Source organism: Anoplopoma fimbria, chromosome 19 (assembly GCF_027596085.1).
Source record: "Anoplopoma fimbria isolate UVic2021 breed Golden Eagle Sablefish chromosome 19, Afim_UVic_2022, whole genome shotgun sequence".
NCBI lineage: Eukaryota > Metazoa > Chordata > Actinopteri > Perciformes > Anoplopomatidae > Anoplopoma > Anoplopoma fimbria.
This window is the reverse complement of record NC_072467.1, coordinates 8,329,525-8,348,018: the sequence shown is the minus strand read 5'-3', so window position 1 is coordinate 8,348,018 and position 18,494 is coordinate 8,329,525. Positions and strand designations below refer to the sequence as shown.

The following is an 18,494-nucleotide window of genomic DNA, read 5'->3' as shown; positions in this document are numbered from 1 at the left end:
GTGTGTGTGTGTGTGTGTGTGTGTGTGTGTGTGTGTGTGTAGTGAGAAACCCCGCAGAGAGCATGACAGTGACAGAGAAGGAGGAGTGACACTCATGGTAGGAAAATATTATTGATGCCCAGCTGGAGCTAATGACACCTGCCTCCATGAAATATGAGACATTTCTGGTCCTTGTGCAACCTGCAAACAAATTAAATCCCGATGGCAAAAGAAACAGCATTTTTTTTTTTTTTTTTTTTTTTTTTTTTTTTTTTTTTTTTTTTTTTTTTTTTTTTTTTTTTTTTTTGCTGGACTGAAATCTCACTATGTTAGTTATATTCACTGCCTGTTAAGATAAGATGCATTTCCAAGACGCAATGACACGTACCCTACGGCATCAAAGCGTAATGCACGGCGAGGCAATCTTGCATCCAATCTAGAGACTCAGCTCCGGTAGTCTGTGCGGTCTCTGGAGGGGTGAGACACGCATCCTCGCTCTGCCTCTCTCCATCCATGGCTCATCTCCAGCTCTGAATCCACTTCGGCTCTGGACACACCGGCGGCAGCGCTCGACCTACACACACACACACACACACACACACACACACACACACACACAGACACATACATACACATACACACAGTTTTACAAATGCAGCACACAGGACGGAACCGGCCGGAGAAATTCTTCTGTATCTGACCGAGTGCGTCTATGGTAAGGCTTTTTTTTTGGGTTGTTGCATAAATCTGTCGTTGCATTTTACGCACAGCGAGGTGCAGACGAACTGTTATTTAACTAACAAGATGCTCTAATCTGACTAAGAGTATCATGATAGTGATAATGTGAGGGGTAAAAAACAGTAAATACATCTATGATTGCTCTACACAGCGACTTAAAGTGTGTCAGCGGAACTTAATGGGGAGTTTAAAGTGACCTGGTCTTACTTTATCGGCTTTGTTATGAGGCTCCACACGGGGGGTAATGTTGTGAAGATATTTTTTATTTAATTCTTCTAAACATTGATCAAAGAATGCTACAGTTGTTTTGAAGTGACAACTCGCTGCTCTAGATTTCAGTACATATTTAAATACATCACTGAAATATATATTTTTACTATTTCCAGATGCAAATGTTTGCTCCTCATCACTGTTACAGCCAAAAAGACTCGAGTTACAGAGTGAGCTCAAAAATTGAATGTCTCTTATGCAATTCATTCATTTCATCCTCACTTAACTTTACTCTTATTATTGTCATAGTTATCTTTCATTTAAAACTCAAACAGCCCACTGTTTGTGCCTTTTCTTCCTCCTGCTGTGTTTAGTGCCTTTACTCTGTGTGTGTGTGTGTGTGTGTGTGTGTGTGTGTGTGTGTGTGTGTGTGTGTGTGTGTGTGTGTGTGTGTGTGTGTGTGTGTGTGTGTGTGTGTGTGAGCTGGAGGAATCATGTAGGACAAGATTCATCTTCTCTCCCATCACAGGAGCTCCTCTGTAGCCCGGGGTCAGATATAGCTCCTCTGCACGCCGCAGCAGCTCTGCTCTGCGCCTGTGGCACTCAGCGTGTATATGTATGTATGTGGTGTTGGTTTAGAGACAGAAAGAGAAAGGGAAAAGGTAGATAGATGGAGAACAGAGGGAGGAAGACTAACTAGAGATTTGAAGCTCCTCTTGGCGTTGCTATACTGTTGCTCAACTCTCTGTGTTTTCCAGGATTGATCGTTGCCAATAAACTGCCTCACTCAGAGGATCTGTGAACACACAGAGGTGCCTTAATAGAAAAATCTTTGGCACTGTCACATCCCTCAATCACTTGCATCCCAACTCCCTCAGTCCCATCCTCATCACTAACTTCTAACCTCATTTGTTGCCTTTATTTTCCACCGAGGCAATTGCCTTCCCTGCACCGTGCCCAAATGTCATTACCTCCAACACTTTTGCTGCTAGCTATGTTAACTTAGCAGCAGCAACTGCTGCTGAATTTACAACTCAAACTTGCCAGAGCAGTGTAATATTTGGTTGATCCTGTCCCCTAGGCTTTTATCCCCTGTAAGCACTATTATTGTTTTGGGGAAACAAAACCTGAGACCACCTGAAGCTCGTAGTCCATTTCCAGCTGTTGACAAAGTGTCTATTATTCCTGGTGTGAGTCTCGGTACGGGAGGAGTAATAAGCCAGGGAGAAAGGAGGACTTGCAAATCAAATTGCTTTAATCCATTGAAGCATCTGTCCTAATTCTCAAGAGGGCAGCAGGGTATGTAGCAGAGGAGGCACTGAGCCCCGATCACGACTAGAAGGGAAAACAAAACCTGTCGCTGAGGAATCATTTGATGTGCCTTGGTCAGCCAGCTGTGCAGTACATGTTGGGTATGGATGGCAAGACTGTCAAATTGACAGATTTTTTTCCCCCTCTTTTCTTAAGTGTCAGAGATGGTAAGAAGCTTGGTCAAAGTTTTTCATTATCTGCAGTCATTCATGCTTCTATTGCTCTGCTCTTTCAGCCCTCTTTTCTGTCTTTCAACAAACGCACAAGCACACCGTGCAGCTTTAAGTTGTTCTGGAAAAAGAGACAAACAGTACATCATCGCTAACTCTGTCATTCTGTCTGCAACTAACAAAGTTTCTCCTCCTGATGGGTTCATTTTGCGATTGCTGTTTTTTTGTCATATTCAAACAGAATGGCTCATGATGTCAACTCGATTTCTTTTCTCCTCACCCACAGAGTAAATGTCTTTGCTTTTGCGCTGTTTGTGATTAATGGAACATCAAAAGCCGATCTGAGCTCAGTGTGATACATTCCTGAGGATATGAGTCTGCCAGGGACACATAAACATCATTAATGAACAAGAGGCAGACTGGAGAGAGACAGAGTGACAGAAGAAGGGTGAGAGGAAGCAAACAGCAAGGCGATATTTATTTTTGTCAGTAATATGACATATATATATATATATATATATATATATTATATATATATATACCTGTGGTTTGATGATGATTGCCTCAGTGAGTGATGGAAACGCACTTTGCGCCGAGGGATCTGGTGTGATTACCTACCATCAGTTTGGTATGGAGGGACAAATGGATGGCAGCACCTTTTTTTTCTAAATCCATTTGGAAAATCACATCTCCCTTTGCTCTTTCATGCCCAGTGGCAAAGAACTCGGAAGTGTACAAAGGAAACTTCTCCACTCGTCTATGTGAAGACAGCTATATTTATCTGGGTATGTAGTTCTCTGCTGGGCTTAGAGGCTTAATTACCCAGAAGAGAGGAAAGCAAAAATGAAATGCAATTATGCAACTGTGTGTAGGGAAGGCTATCTTGAATAGTGGAGCTGTTGTAGATAGTGACATTACTGCTAACATTTCGCAGTAGTAGGTCTGACCTTTGTGTTGTGTTTTTCTGAACAAATCTGTGGGACCTTTAGGAAACAAATCCTGAACCTGTTTGTCCAAAGCATTTAGGCTACTTGTGGTAGAAATGTTAAAAGGTGCTATCTGCTTCGCTTGGAGAAAGAGTGAGAAACCTCTTCTCCATTCTTCATTTTTTGAGAAACACAAACATATGTGCTCTTAAGGAATTCTTTTTTACATTTTGGTTAATACCCTTATTCACTCATTGCTAATATGAAGCTACAACCAGCAGCAGTTTAGCTTAGCTTAGCATAAAGACTGGAGACCGGAGAAAACAGCTATCTTGCTCTGTCTGAAGGTAACAAGACTTTTTAAGCTCACTAATCAACATGATAAAACATTTTATTATGTGAGCTTTTAAGGTATGATTATGTCACCTTTGGAAATAGCCCGACTTATGCTAAGCTAAGCTAACTACAGACATTAGAGTGTTGTAGATCTTTCCATCAAACTATCAGCAACTTCACTAGAAAACACTGTTACACAATATGTAAGCATTCACATTCTGAACTGGTAAGGGGATTCTTAAAGGAAAGACTTAATGTGACACACTTTACCTTCTCCTGTTTAAGTGCCCTTAAGCAAGACAATCCTAACTGCTCCAGCAAGAGCTTGTCATCGGCCATCAGTGGAGGGGTGCAGGCGTAAAAGAGTGGGAGCTGCACATGTATGAAGTTGAGAAAAAGCATCAAAATGAAATCTCATTGTGTGTGTCTCTGTGCCTCCCTGGCGGCGTCAGCGTGAAGGATGTAGAGCCAGAGTGGGGGGCAGGATGGAGTGCTCCTGGAAGACGGTGCTGCTGCTTGTGTGTGCGTCTCTTGGGGTCCAGTACACAGCTATCCGCACCCTGAGGGACTCTCTGTCTGGGCCCTGTCACGGAACCTACCGCTGCCAGACCAGACACCACAGAGGTACGCCTCCATAGCCAGTCAAAATTGTCCCACATACTGTCCTGCCTCGCTACAGGAGGGCCAATCGTGTGTGTATAGCTGTTGGTGTATGGATATAAGCTCATATGTATTGCAACAAAGAACAGAAACTACCTATAAAGTATGTGTATTGTTACAAAACTAGGTTTTGCTACACTAGTAGGGGGGAATACAGAGACACACGCTTGATTAGTAAAATGTTACCAAAAAAGCCTCATGCAATGAGAGTCAATAAAAAACCATAATCAAACCTGTGACGGAAAATGAAAAAAGAAAAGCAGATCATTAAAAGAGGGAATTCCCAACAAGTGGGGAGGATAGAGAAATTAAATATGTGTGATTCGTTTTACAATTATCCTCCAATTTATCTCCATTAATCCCCACTCATAGCGCAGCTGTAGCTGTAGCTCCTGTGTATGAAAGTAACATCCCCTTTGCAATCAACTCCTCATCAGCAGTAATTACACGTTAGCTATTTGCACTATATTTAGAGATCCGCCATTTCATAAGCCCCTTTGATAACCACCAGCAGACAAGCAACTTACCCAGGCATGTTTACCCTCTAAATTATTTAAGCTTTATTGGCTTGATTCAGTCGTTCACTTTCTCCTGGACTGAATTATGATGAAAACCGTTACTCTTCTGGAATAACTGAAATAACTTATCATAACATGGCTCTAGGAAACAGGGTGTGTGTCATGTGTTATGTATAGTTTTTAATAAGCTTATTGTAAGACTACAGGATGCAACTGACGTCAGTATCACAAAATATGAGTTAAAGGTGTAAAACGTACAGTATGTCTCAGTTGTTTCTTCCTTTTAGACTCCAGGTGGAGAGCCTTGTGCGATGACAGCTGGACGCCCGTCGATTCGCCTCGGAAGCATATCCTTCTGTTTGCCACCACGCGCAGTGGCTCCTCCTTCACCGGGCAGCTCCTCAACCAGCACCCAGGGGTCTTCTATGTGTTTGAGCCTCTCTACCACGTCCAGCAGGCATTCACCAACTCCAGCAGCAGGCTGCGTCGCACCCTGGACCGCCGGGCCCTACTGGGAGCATACAGGGACCTCCTCCTCAATCTGTACACCTGTGACCTTCATTTCATGGAGAATTACATCCGTCCGGACCCCCAGGACCACGTCACAAGCTCCTTCTTCCGCCGAAGCTCCAGCCACGCACTCTGTTCCGCTCCCGTTTGCGTGGATGGAGGGGATGTGACGGCATCTGCTACACCTGATGAAACCTGGTGTCCCAAGAAGTGTGGGGCCCTGAACCTCACCCTAGCCTCTATGTCATGTCTGTCAAGGGATAATGTAGCCATCAAGACTGTGCGGGTCCCTGAGGTGGGGGACCTGCGCACCTTGACAGAGGATCCACGTCTGGACCTGAAGATCATCCACCTGGTGAGAGACCCCAGAGCCATCCTCGCCTCACGCATTATGGCCTTCTCAGATCAATTCCGCGCTTGGAAAATATGGAACGCGACAGGGCGGCAGCCTCGGTATGTGGACTTGACGCAGATCACCAGTACCTGCAAAGACATGGCAGCCTCTGCAGAAACAGGCCTGCAAAGGCCAGCATGGCTGCGGGGACGCTATCTGCTGGTTCGGTATGAGGACCTGGCGTTAAATCCGAAGGACAAGGCCACTGAGATCTACAGGTTTGTGGGGCTGGAGATGGAGGACAGGGTGCAGATGTGGATTGCAAAGAACACCAACAGTAACATGTCGTCCCCGTCAGAGTGGAACTACAGGTACTCCACCACCAGAGACTCCAGAGCGACAGCAGAGAGCTGGAGGCTTCGTCTGGGCTTTGACATCGTGAGGACTGTGCAGAATCTGTGCAATGACACTCTGGCTCTGCTGGGATACAAGCAGGTTCACTCTGCAGCTGAACTCAGAAACCTGTCCCACAGTTTGGTGGAACGCAGGACCTTTTAACCAATCACGTGGTAAATTAGATAAAAATAATAATTTGTTTATTTATTTATTACAGCTGACATTCCTCTCTGTCATGATGCTGATCAAATGAATGTAATTTATCCTACTTTTCAATAATGCCTAAAGTAATTTAATTAACTTTTTATGTTTTTGTTAAAGATATTAAAGGTGCCAAATGTCAAGCGTGTGTGACACTGGAAAAGGTATTGATCTAGAATAAAGTCTATACTGTTGTATGTGTTGATTGAAAACACTTCTCGACTTGTTCAGCAAAACACTGAAAAATTATATATATATATATATATATATATATATATATATATATATCCTCTGCATCGCAACAGAGTGAGGATGTGGAGAATATGAGAACATATTTGTTTTGTTGTTAATACTGATTAGCTTTTGCTATGCAAGAGTGCAAATGTTATGAATGGATGTTTTTTGAACATTTTTTTTGTCAGTGTAACTCTACTGTTTGTATTTTCTAGTCCTTTTAAAATAAATTATTCATATATAAAGAATTCATATTTTTTCATTTCTTCAATCCACAGAGGAAAGCAGATAAGTGCTTGAGTTTTAGTGCTGAAAACAGAGAAGGGTGCAAATTGTCTTTTATCTTGTAATCCCTCTGTATTTGGCTTCTCTTTCAGCTAAATTTCATCCGGCTGATGTGTCTGTAGTAACAGAACACATGCTGCTCTCACTGTGCTTCATTTTGAGTTAACTTTGACCCTAAAAAGAATAATAAGAGGAGCATTCAGCGGTACCAGCTGTCTGCAGTGGAGTATATTTAGATAAGACAGTTGCAGGTTCTCTGCCAGTTCCCCCATTTGAAATTGGTCTTTGTGTCTAAACAGAGAAAAGGAAGTGTGCCCTCTCCAGACACCAGCCCATTCATCTCAATGCAGAGCTGCTCTCTTGAGATAAATGCTGGAAGTAGTTTCTAAGGAGGAACTCATTGCATGAAAAATGTCTTGCCTTTAAAATCCATTGCATCTTCCTATGGAGGCTGCAATTGTAGCCCGCTGTGAGCTTTATGCCGACGAAGAAAGCCACTCCAGAGGAAAATATCTAACATGAGTGTGTCGGTCATGCTGCTCAGTGAGAACCATTAAATTTGAGGTGAAATTGCTCCTTTAATAATGTATTTTTAGACACCCAGTCCTCTCCATTCTTCCTGTAGCCGCCCTATAGCTGCTGACACCAGGGATATCTCAGCGCAGACCACAGAATTGATCTACACATCCAGCTGAGGAGAAACAGGATTTAAGATGCATGGAGAAAAGATTGGCCGTCTTTCTTTGAACTTAATCTGCAAGGCTACACAAACTGGTCATAAAGCAAAGCTTTATGGCACCCGGGGAGATGTGCTCCATCGGTTTTTCCATAACCACCCTGACACACAAAGCTGCAAGTGGCCTGAGTCAGCCGACAGCTAATTACCCATTTCTTTGCACTCAATACCGGCAACCTCTTTCTGTCTCCTTAACTGTGCTGACAATTTAGGTCTTATCAATATGGGTAACAAATAGAAGATGCATGCTGCTATTGGGAAAAGCAAAATAGCCCACTTTTGATCTCCACTAGTGGTTCCTAAACTCATTTGTTAGAAACTACCCAAAGCTCCTTTAGATAAACTCAAGCATCTTCATTGACACATCCGTTATTTTTAGCTATATTTTTTAACTGTTTATTCATCACTTCAAGCTTATTATTTATCAAGTTCCTTTAGCTACTTTCAGCTAACTTTTTAGATTTATCCGTTTGCTTTCTAAGTAGTTTCCACACGCTCTGAATGTGCAGTGTTACAGCTGACTCAATATATGCATATACAGTATTTTCCCTCAAAGAAGAAACCAATTTTATTCTGTAAATGGTACGTGGTCAGTAGGTGACAGGTCACGCTGACATGTCACGCTGACATGTCACGCTGACAGCTCTTGGGAGGCAGGGAAGGTGATGAACTGAGTGATTTGCATGTGAGGAAACAGAAAGAACGTTTTTTTTTACACCATCATACTTAAGTTAAATAACATTATAGACTACAAATTTTGTGGAGGCTTGTTAGCAGGTGAAGGAGGGAGATCACAATCAAGCTAAAAGGCTTACGTTTCAAAGCATGAGTGGACAAGAACATCTATTGCTGTATGTACTCTCATCTACAGTGTAAACAACAGCAAGCAAAAAAAAGTTTCCCTGCAGGGAATCACATTAATATAGCAACTTATATTGCGTTTATTACACTCAAGACACCACAGACACATCATTTGTTTTCATTATTTCCTTTGAAACATGGTGCCCACAATTCAATGGCTAAAAATGAAAGTAAGAAACACTGTTTCATATAAAAAAAAACTTCACCTGCTATTCAATTTCAAACAGATGAATATTAGTCTTCAAGTCCCCGGTATCAAGGAGCACAGACACAGAATGAACCAGCTTCCAACGATGTTTTGATAAGCACCTTCTTGACCTTCCAGCACCACTGTTGTGTCAGTAAAATGAGCTCTATCAAGTAAATCCCCCTCTCTGCTCTGCCCCGACACCTGTCTATAATCACCAGCCTTAACCATTCGCTGCTCATAATGAGATTTGGTAGCGAAGGAGGTTGTGAGACGTCCTTGGAGTTGCTCCTCCAGCTGCAGGTGTGTCATGCAGGTTCATTATCCCACAGTCGATTCTTTATTGTCCTTATCTGGGCGATCAGCCAGAAAGTCGTCAAATTATGAGCACTCTTGCCGTCACGCTGACACATAACCGCATGCTTTGATCAAAATCAATGTCATCCTCTGTGCACGTGAGCATACATAAACATGTGTGTACCTGTATGTTCATGCGGTATAATGGAAATGACAAAGGTGACACCCAGCAGCAAAGAGGCAGAGGACCATTTCTGACACTCTGCCCGCTCCACAAATTGCCCTCCTCATAGGAAAGCATTGATTTGAAAAAAGGTCAGTGCGAGAAGAACACACATTATATTGACAATCCAGTTAAAATGACTTGTGGAAAACCCTGTTGATGACCAGAGAAACATCACCTATTCCTATTTTGTATCAGACTTACATCAGCACTTAAAGAGAGCTTTTCACAGCACACAATATTTATAATTTCTCTCCATCTCTTAAGTGTTGAGAGTTACAGTAGGTTGGCTGTGATTTCCACAAGCTAAGTGCATGCATTCTATCATAGGCCTATCTGAATGGTTTCCATAAAAATGCTTAAAAGTGATGAGAAAATACATTGAGCTCTTCTGAAATTTAAGCTCAGCAGCGTTTCCTCTATTGACACGACCATTAAAATCCCAGTAGCACTGGCACCAACAGTTAGCATTTTTCACTCTCCTTACTGGGAGCCAGAGATGTCATTTATGGAGAGATTAAGGAGCATTTAAGACAGAATGAAACCAATTTAAGCCAAAGCATCTTTATCAGTGGAGCCACAAGGGCCCCGAACAGACATCAGCCTCTGTCACACCCATCATTCAAATGCTGTTATTTCCCTCCATGCGCACAGTACAGTTACACACAAACACACACAAACCCTCCAAATGCACCTCTGCTCTTCAGAGGACATCTTTACCTCTCTTGTCTCTTCCCTTTCTCTAAGCAACTTAACATCTAATATCTTCTGTAGTAAAAGTTGCATTTTTATAACATCTCTCCACAGCATTTCTTTTCAACACAAGTTCACTCACGGCTTATTTATTTTGTTTTCCACTGATCCTAATAAGGGGCTTTCACAGCGAACATCAAAAGGCCAGCTGGCGGAGCTGCATCTTGGGTAGAGCTCCTCAAGGTAAATGCAAGCAGGCTCCCCCTCTCCGTCAAACTTAGCACCGTCAGCATTATCGCACACACACTGCAGTTTAAAAAGACACCAGTGAACCTCAACAAGTATTTCATCAGCGAATAAGCTTCAACAACAGCAATACATTAAAGCACCATATGCATGTATTATTGGGGTCAGAGTCCTGTCTTAACTGCCAGCAGGATCTAAATCATGGCTTTACATCTTTACAATAATTTAATACTCAAAGGATCTCGTCCTTAACGTCCTATAGGGTTGACAACACACTCCAAGAGGGCATATGGTGAATGCTTAAGTGCTGTAATACTGCAAAGGGTAATTAGGCATTGTACACTCTGAGGTAAAAGGCAGTAGACATTTTTAATTTTAAAAGGTGTCTATAGCTTATGAAATGGCTATTTTAAGATTTTTTTTCCATTATGCACAATGAAGCAGTCATAGGAGGTCTGTCAAGGGAGAGAAAATGAGTAATAGCATCAAGCATGAGGCGTGTAACAATAGGCTCCTTCCGAGGCTCCTCAGTGGGTAAATAACCAATTTACTAATATTCAAAGTCAGCCTGTTTGCAATACAGTCTTTGTGGTGGAAAAAAACTCAGATCCTTTACTTACTGACAAACTTTTAACTGGTTATGAAACAGTCTCATATTGGACTCTTAGATCGTTTATTTACTGGGCCTTCATTTCAGATATGAGTGGGTACGTTTGCTAAAAAAGATTAGTTTTTTGTCTAGTAGTGGCACTCCACATTGCCAGTTTTAATAAACTCATGGTCTGTGAACATTAGAGACATACTGGTTTTGAACTGGCCGTGGGAAGAATGAACATATTATAGTCTGTTCATTCTTGGTTGAAGGCTCTGGTTTTGCTGTCCACTTTTCTCTTTTTCTATGTGAATTAACTTCTCTGACTCATGACTTCTTCAACTTGTCTGTCTTGCAACCCGTCTTTCTCATGCAGCAAGGCAAGGACAATTCAGTTAAATTCATTTTTCTAAAATTAAGTACTTTATTTTAAGATAAACATTTTTCAAGAGCTTTAAGTCTTCTATTTTATTTTCAAATCCAGCCGTTATTTTACTTGAATTGAGAGATGAACATTTATTGTTTATGAGAGTATATACTATTTTTAATTCATACAGTTCAATTAAATATTAAATAACTACTAATATTGTTGAAATATTATTCAATTTAACTTTCTTTATTTGATTTGACAGTCAGTTGTTAACTACACACAGACGTTGATACAACTACTAGGAAATATAAATTGCATGAGGGAATATTCTGTAACTGGACCTCGTTGAATTTTAATTGAATTAAGTCCAATGTTCTAGTCCAATTAATGGATATTAGATAGATTTTTTAAAGAAGAACACAGTGAAATTATTGCTGGTGCTTTAGTTCGGAGCAAAGTGCTGGTTTAGTTTCTCCTGGCCTCCTCAGTGTGCTCTCTCACAGCAGATCAGTCCATCTACTGGCGTTCAATCACACACCCTCACCAGCTGGAGCAAGGCTGCTCTGAAGGATCTTACCCTGAGGAGAGTCTTTCTTCCGGAAGGTTCTGGAAAAACAGTCCAAATGTTTTTCAAGTGAGCAATACTCAGATGTTTTAGATGAGGGTATTGGTCTGCTACGCCCTCTCTCCCTCCCCCACATCCCTCCTCCCTTTTTTAGCATCTCTTTCTTCTTTTCATTCCCAACTCTGCTTTCAGAAAACAGTAGGTGTGAAAATGTGTCTGTGGGATTTTAGATATTTTCATAACATTTTCTCTTATGGAAGTCTTTAGCACAAGGAGGACTAAAGCGCAGTATGAGGCGTGGGCTGCGGTATCACACAGACAGTAGGAAGAAGGTGTGATAACAACCCTGCAGGCTCAGAATCGGATCACGCGTCATGCTTTACAGCCTTGGTCTGTGAGTTTGGTTTGGCCTCAGTTTCTCCAGCCCACTCATCCCAGCTTGCAGCAGCTGAAGGTTTGAACCATAAACATTCTCCTTTTCTTTGTCTGGCTTTTACCTAACAGACTTTGCATTGAACTATCATCCTTCTCTGTTTTAATTTACCCCCCGCCCCCTCCCCAACTGCTCCCCCGGTAGATAAAGGTATACCAACACTGTCAGCACTTCCTCAATGAATTCCCAACTAGCTTTAATTTTCAGACTCATACATAATTCACAACAACAGAGGGCACTGAACATAGCGGCATCTAGCTGGATTAAAGGACCAAGTACTGTATCATTTCCATTCGGTTTCATTTGAATAGATTTTATATTCATTGAAATGGCATATGAGACATCCAATTTTAATATGTTGAAAAGGAACGGACTGGATGGAGTAGAGACAGCAGGAAGATGGACCCTCACTACAAACCCATCAGCATGGATAGCTGGGAGCTGTTGGGTATTCTGAGGCTGCTGCTGATTTAAGTCAACAAGTTCCTTTTTTCTTTGACTATTGTATATTTAGTATAGATGCAACAACTTGCAAAATAGTTCCTCTAGTCACTAGTCATATATTTTGCTACATTTATGCCAAGCGTCGACACTACTCTGGAGTTTTAAAACACCAGAAACAGAGGGGTTTGAAAACACTTTCGACGCCGTGTTAGTTTGAAAACTCTAGGGGTTTCGTCATAGTATGGACAGGGAAACTGGGGACCTTTGAAAAATACAGTGGGTACGGAAAGTATTCAGACCCCTTTAAATTTTTCACTCTTTGTTTCATTGCAGCCATTTGCTAAAATCGAAAAAGTTCATTTTTTTTCACATTAATGTACACTCAGCAACCCATCTTGACAGAAAAAAACAGAAATGTAGAAATTTTTGCAAATTTATTAAAAAAGAAAAACTGAAATATCACATGGTCATAAGTATTCAGACCCTTTGCTTGATTAGGAAAGGCACACAACTGTCTATATAAGACCTTACAGCTCACAGTGCATGTCAGAACAAATGAGAATCATGAGGTCGAAGGAACTGCCCAAGGAGCTCAGAGACAGAATTGTGGCAAGGCACAGATCTGGCCAAGGTTACAAAAGAATTTCTGCAGCACTCAAGGTTCCTAAGAGCACAGTGGCCTCCATAATCCTTAAATGGAAGAAGTATGGGATGACCAGAACTCTTCCTAGACCTGGCCGTCCAGCCAAACTGAGCAATCGTGGGAGAAGAGCCTTGGTGAGAGAGGTAAAGAAGAACCCAAAGATCACTGTGGCTGAGCTCCAGAGATGCAGTAGGGAGATGGGAGAAAGTTCCACAAAGTCAACTATCACTGCAGCCCTCCACCAGTCGGGGCTTTATGGCAGAGTGGCCCGACGGAAGCCTCTCCTCAGTGCAAGACATATGAAAGCCCGCATAGAGTTTGCCAAAAAACACATGGAGGACTCCCAAACTATGAGAAATAAGATTCTCTGGTCTGATGAGACCAAGATTGAACTTTTTGGCGTTAATTCTAAGCGGTATGTGTGGAGAAAACCAGGCACTGCTCATCACCTGCCCAATACAATCCCAACAGTGAAACATGGTGGGGGCAGCATCATGCTATGGGGGTGTTTTTCAGCTGCAGGGACAGGACGACTGGTTGCAATTGAAGGAAAGATGAATGCGGCCAAGTACAGAGATATCCTGGAAGAAAACCTCCTCCAGAGTGCTCAGGACCTCAGACTGGGCCGAACACAGCTAAAATAACAAAGGAGTGGTCTGAATACTTTCCGTACCCACTGTATAAAGTAGACACCTGCATTTGTTTCTTGATTGGGTCTTAGTGATCACAATGCGTCCTTCCCTGATTCGTCATACTGCCAGGAAGAATACACACAACAACAGCATTGATTATCGATCTACTAACAGTGGTTGATTACTCACAGATAACGGATTACAAATTCTGCATTTTATAATACTACTACTGCCTACATGCGTAGGAAGAAGGCTGTTATTGGAGCGATTTGCGAGTGGCATGTCCAGCTGCGTTATCAGCCCTAAGAAGCGGACATTTGAAGACACAGTTTGGGGCTTTGAGGAGGGCGATGGACACAAAGCTGAGGGCTCTCCTTTTCTTATCAATGCTTATTTTGTTCTGAACAACTTTTGTGAAGTTCGCAAAGAACTGTAAACGAACAAAAGCATAAATGCTCTCCAGTACGACAGGGACTTCCAACCACCCGGCAGAGCTACGAGTGAGAGAACAGAAACTGAAGGGAAGACGAGTGAGAGACGTGTTTTTACCTAATTTAGTACCATCATCTAGTAAAACTTGGATTTGTAAGTGTTCATTTTTAAAGTAAATTTGATGTGTGTGAAAGAGACAAACAGAGCAAGACTAGCAGCGTTGAAACTAAGTTTGAAAAATGTGTCTGTTTTAGTATATAGAGGAAGTATAAAGCACGACCTTTTATTATTAAAAAGTAGTATAATACTCTGTCATATTTTCTGTAACTAAGCAACCAATCTACTTCCTGTTTACACCAGCACTCGCATGCCCAGTGTACCTGAATAGTCATATGATGTTTGTTTTCAGGCGTTTTAGTAAAGACGAAAATCATTAAAAAACGATGCTGGGGATTCAAAAGTCGGGGGACTTGCAAGTGACAGATTATAAACAGAATGGTCAAAATACTGGCAGAGATATTGTGACTTTACAGCAATATATATAAAGATTCACTGATCAATCTCTCTCTATTGATATATATCAATATATATCAAACACACACACTATACAGCAAATTATACAGGCTCAGAAGTCCTCTCCATGATGAGAGGATGGGCCTTTAATTGTAAAAATCTGTGCCTGTTGCCTTTGGCTGGCTTAGTTTAGCACAAAAACTGGTAACAGCTAGCTTGATTCTGTTCGAAGGCAACAAAGCTTACTAATCAACATATTTTCTTTGTATCTGTGCAGAAATTTAAAGTTTAGAAATGATATGTTGAGGTGTTATGTGTGGGTTATGTGTCAGACTATTTCTTGGCCAGGAGAAGTGACTTCCTAGCGTTGATGAGGTTGCTGGTGTTATTTTTACATTTCTTTTAAAATTTTACATTTAGTTGTTAATAGTTTAAACAGGCATCGTCTACATTACATATTTCATTTAACTTTAAACAGAGACTAGCTGTTTCCTCCCTGTCTCCGGTCTTCATATTAAACTAAGGTAACCCATTTCTAATTCCAGCCTTGTGCTTAACCCACAGGCATAATATTGATAGCAAACTTTACATTTTACTACCAGAAAGAAAGCACTATTTTTTTAAATGACAGCAGGCTCTTCAGGACTACTATATGTTGGGTCTCCTCTTGCTTTTCTCCGTCTTTCTTTCCCTACTTTTGTTTACCATCATAGAGCCTTGGTCCCATCAGTACCTCAGGGCTGACATGTCCGCTGATGCTAACAAATGACGAGCGTCCCCACTGACAGCAAGTCCATTTGTCTGTGTCAGAATAATTGAATTTCATAAATATAATCAGAGGGGTCTGTTATGAAGGGACCTGTAGTGTAGTCTGGTCTCCTTTGTGTCATGGCTGTGTATTATTCCACACACAGCACACACTGTCTGCAGCTACATTAACAAGAGTGAGCACAATTACCGCAAAACACAGATAGACATTAGTTTGGTATCCGAACGAGTAATGAACAGAGCAGCTGCTGCACCATTTGTCTTGAAATCTAATAGAAAGAGGAAGTTGCCAGTGGCATGCTGGCTTGATTGATCGGGTAATGGAAGGACAATTGATGCTCCACTCCGGCGTCATGATGATCTGCTCTGGTTTGAAAAGGAATTGTGCCTAAAAACTCCACTAGACAATTTGACATTACTCCATTCATTATTAGCCAAAGCATGGCCAAAGTATTCCCACTGACCAACATGTGCAAATTTAGCGTTAACTGTATGTTCTGCTGAAACAGATGCTTCACAAGAACCATATGCTCAATAAAAAACATCTAATTAGCTGTTAAATGAGCCGAGCTTTGACCTGAGAAGCTCCCACAGAGGAGTAGTTAATCCCTGCTGAAGCAGTTTGAGGAGTTATTGATCCCAATGTCCATCAAGCTTTGTTCCATGAGGATGCTATTGACAAAAAAGAACCCAGCGAGTCTTTACACTCACAACTACAAACTCACTACAGAGAAAAAAGAAGAAAAAAAAATCCATGTGTAGATGATCACAACAGAGGGTGAACTGACAGGGCCTTCAGGGGTTCTCAAAGACGGCGATCTAATTAGTTGCAATAAAGACCTCGAAAACTCCTTTGACGATTGTGCTCTCGATAGAGATAATCTCACTCCAAAACTGCGGGGAGCAGAGCAACAGGCTCAGATGTGGACTCTCTTGATGCATCTGTAAGAAGATTCTGTGAGACACAGCATTGAGTGAAATTACTTCATTCAGAAACCAAATGAAAACTTGTATAAACTTATCTTTGCTCCATCCGTAGCCTCCAAATGTGAAATTTACATCCAAAAGGGACAAACAATCCTTTAAACAACAATTACTTAATAATAATTTAATTTAGAATTATTGTAATGCAAAGATGAAATACAGACATAACAGGACTGATGACCACGTTAATAGCTCCCTTTGGAAAGGATTCAGACAGGCAATTGTGATGTCGGCCAAGCTGTAAAACCTGTCTGGAAGAGAACCGAAGCAGCTGATTCACTCGCTCTCTCATGTTCAAGTCCTAATAGATCTAATTTCCAAAACAATTCATAGTTTGGTACATCTGCTGTGCTGTGGGACACGCAGCCTTGGATGCGAAAAGTGTGCAAACATATGGCAGATTTAATTAATGTGAACCATCTCGTCGTCTGCCTCCCTGAAGACAGTTTAGGCCTGGTAGACCCTGCAGACTTCCTGTGTTGTTAGGATTCACAGGCATTTCCAAACCAATGTGCTCTGTCGAGTACACCTTACTAAATTAATGTGTGTGCCCACATGAGACTGGGTTTTACCTGCTCCAACTCAAAGCAAAGAACTTTGTTGGAAGTCGCAGGGAAAATTCCAACAATTTTGTTTGAAGTTGCCTATATATATATTCCCTGACTTGCAGAAAAAAACGCCCGAAATTTCATTTGTCTTTTTTTGAGATTCAGTTGCTGCCATTCAGCCGAGATGCAGGAGCTTATTTCTCGGATCCCCAAGATCAATGAGCGTCTTTCGAGGCGCTGTTTGTACTCAGTCATTTTTTCCCCCTCTGTTCTGCTAAGGAGAGTGCTCCTTTAATAGATTTGAACACTAAACTGATGAAGGAGCATTTATTGGCTTATCAGGACAAATCACATTTTTGAGCAGGCTCTTAGAATCAGAGCTCCTGTCTGTAATGGGATAAACAAAATGGCCCTATCTCAAATGGGAGTGTGTGTAAATCCACCATTGCCAATAGAAAAATATATATTCCAAAAGAGATACCAAGAAACGCTGGCTCCCGTACATGGTTTTGTGAAAATATCATTAAAATGATTGAGCTCTATTCCTTCTGGCAAGTTAAGTCCCTTACTGGCTGTTAACCCTTTGTTTACGTTTACATAAATATAACTGTGCTCTGTAGAAAGTGCAACAAAAAATAATTTGAAATAAAAAATGTAGTCTTTTTTGGGTAAATGAGATTCAAATAGCAAAATAATGCATGTCTAGGCTCATATTCTAAACCAACACATTCAAAGCATTAAGCTTCAACACGACTCTGCCTTTGGTGTGAACTGAACTCTCTGAATACACAAAGTACCCAAAATAGAAAAGCAATGAAATATTGAGATTTTATGGAGGAAAAAAAAGTTTAATAACATTTTCTCCTTCCCCCTGGTGCTCCAGTGTGCACCAAATCAGTCCACAAATTCAAGAGGAGAGTCGATGTAGCGAGTAAAAAAACACAATATCATCACTCACTGTCTGACAAGAAGACAGCTATATTTAACAGCACCATCTAATATGCAACTTCTTTTGAGTTATCAAATCAGCTTGCCCCCGAGGAAATGTAAGAAAAGCAGCATTGATTGGGGGGCCAACACAGTGCTCCGTCATTATCGACTGACCTGGCTGTCAGGAAACAACCTGACAAGCTATTCACTGTGAAAACACAAAGAACAAAACTGGATAATCCAGCCATCAAAAGGGTGTCAGTTTGAAATCATTCATGGACGATTTTTAAACAGATAATACTAATATAGCTCAGATAGATTATATTTATCCATCTTACATATTCAGATCTATGTTCATTTGCAACCCATTTGAACAAAAGAGAAAAAATAATAATAATAACGCAGCCAATATGTATTTCTTTTATTCAGTAAGAAGTTCATTCTCTGCTTTTTCAATAAGGAAATAATAAATTCACTCGGATCAGATAAACAGAATCCAGGATGGTCTGGCAGCCTCTGACCATTTCCATAGCAATACAATGATAGAAGGGTTTTTAGAAAGTAAGTAGAACCATAAACAATCTCTAGT

At 41.2% G+C, this 18,494-nt stretch overlaps 1 protein-coding gene across 1 annotated transcript; it reads left to right on the top strand.

Annotated features, from left to right (window-relative positions):
• Nucleotides 1-4,155: 4,155 nt before the first annotated feature.
• Nucleotides 4,156-6,250, top strand: si:ch73-62b13.1 (Carbohydrate sulfotransferase 1-like). Its single transcript, XM_054620776.1, has 2 exons — nt 4,156-4,294; nt 5,136-6,250. The coding sequence occupies exons 1-2, from the start codon at nt 4,156-4,158 to the stop codon at nt 6,248-6,250; spliced, it is 1,254 nt and encodes a 417-aa protein (XP_054476751.1).
• The last annotated feature ends 12,244 nt before the right edge of the window (nt 6,251-18,494 follow it).

Coding starts and splice junctions, on each gene's coding strand:
- si:ch73-62b13.1 (XM_054620776.1), top strand. CDS start 4,156: ATGGAGTGCTCCTGGAAGACGGTGCTGCTGCTTGTGTGTGCGTCTCTT. Junction 4,295..5,135: donor CCAGACCAGACACCACAGAG/GTACGCCTCCAT, acceptor TCTTCCTTTTAG/ACTCCAGGTGGAGAGCCTTG.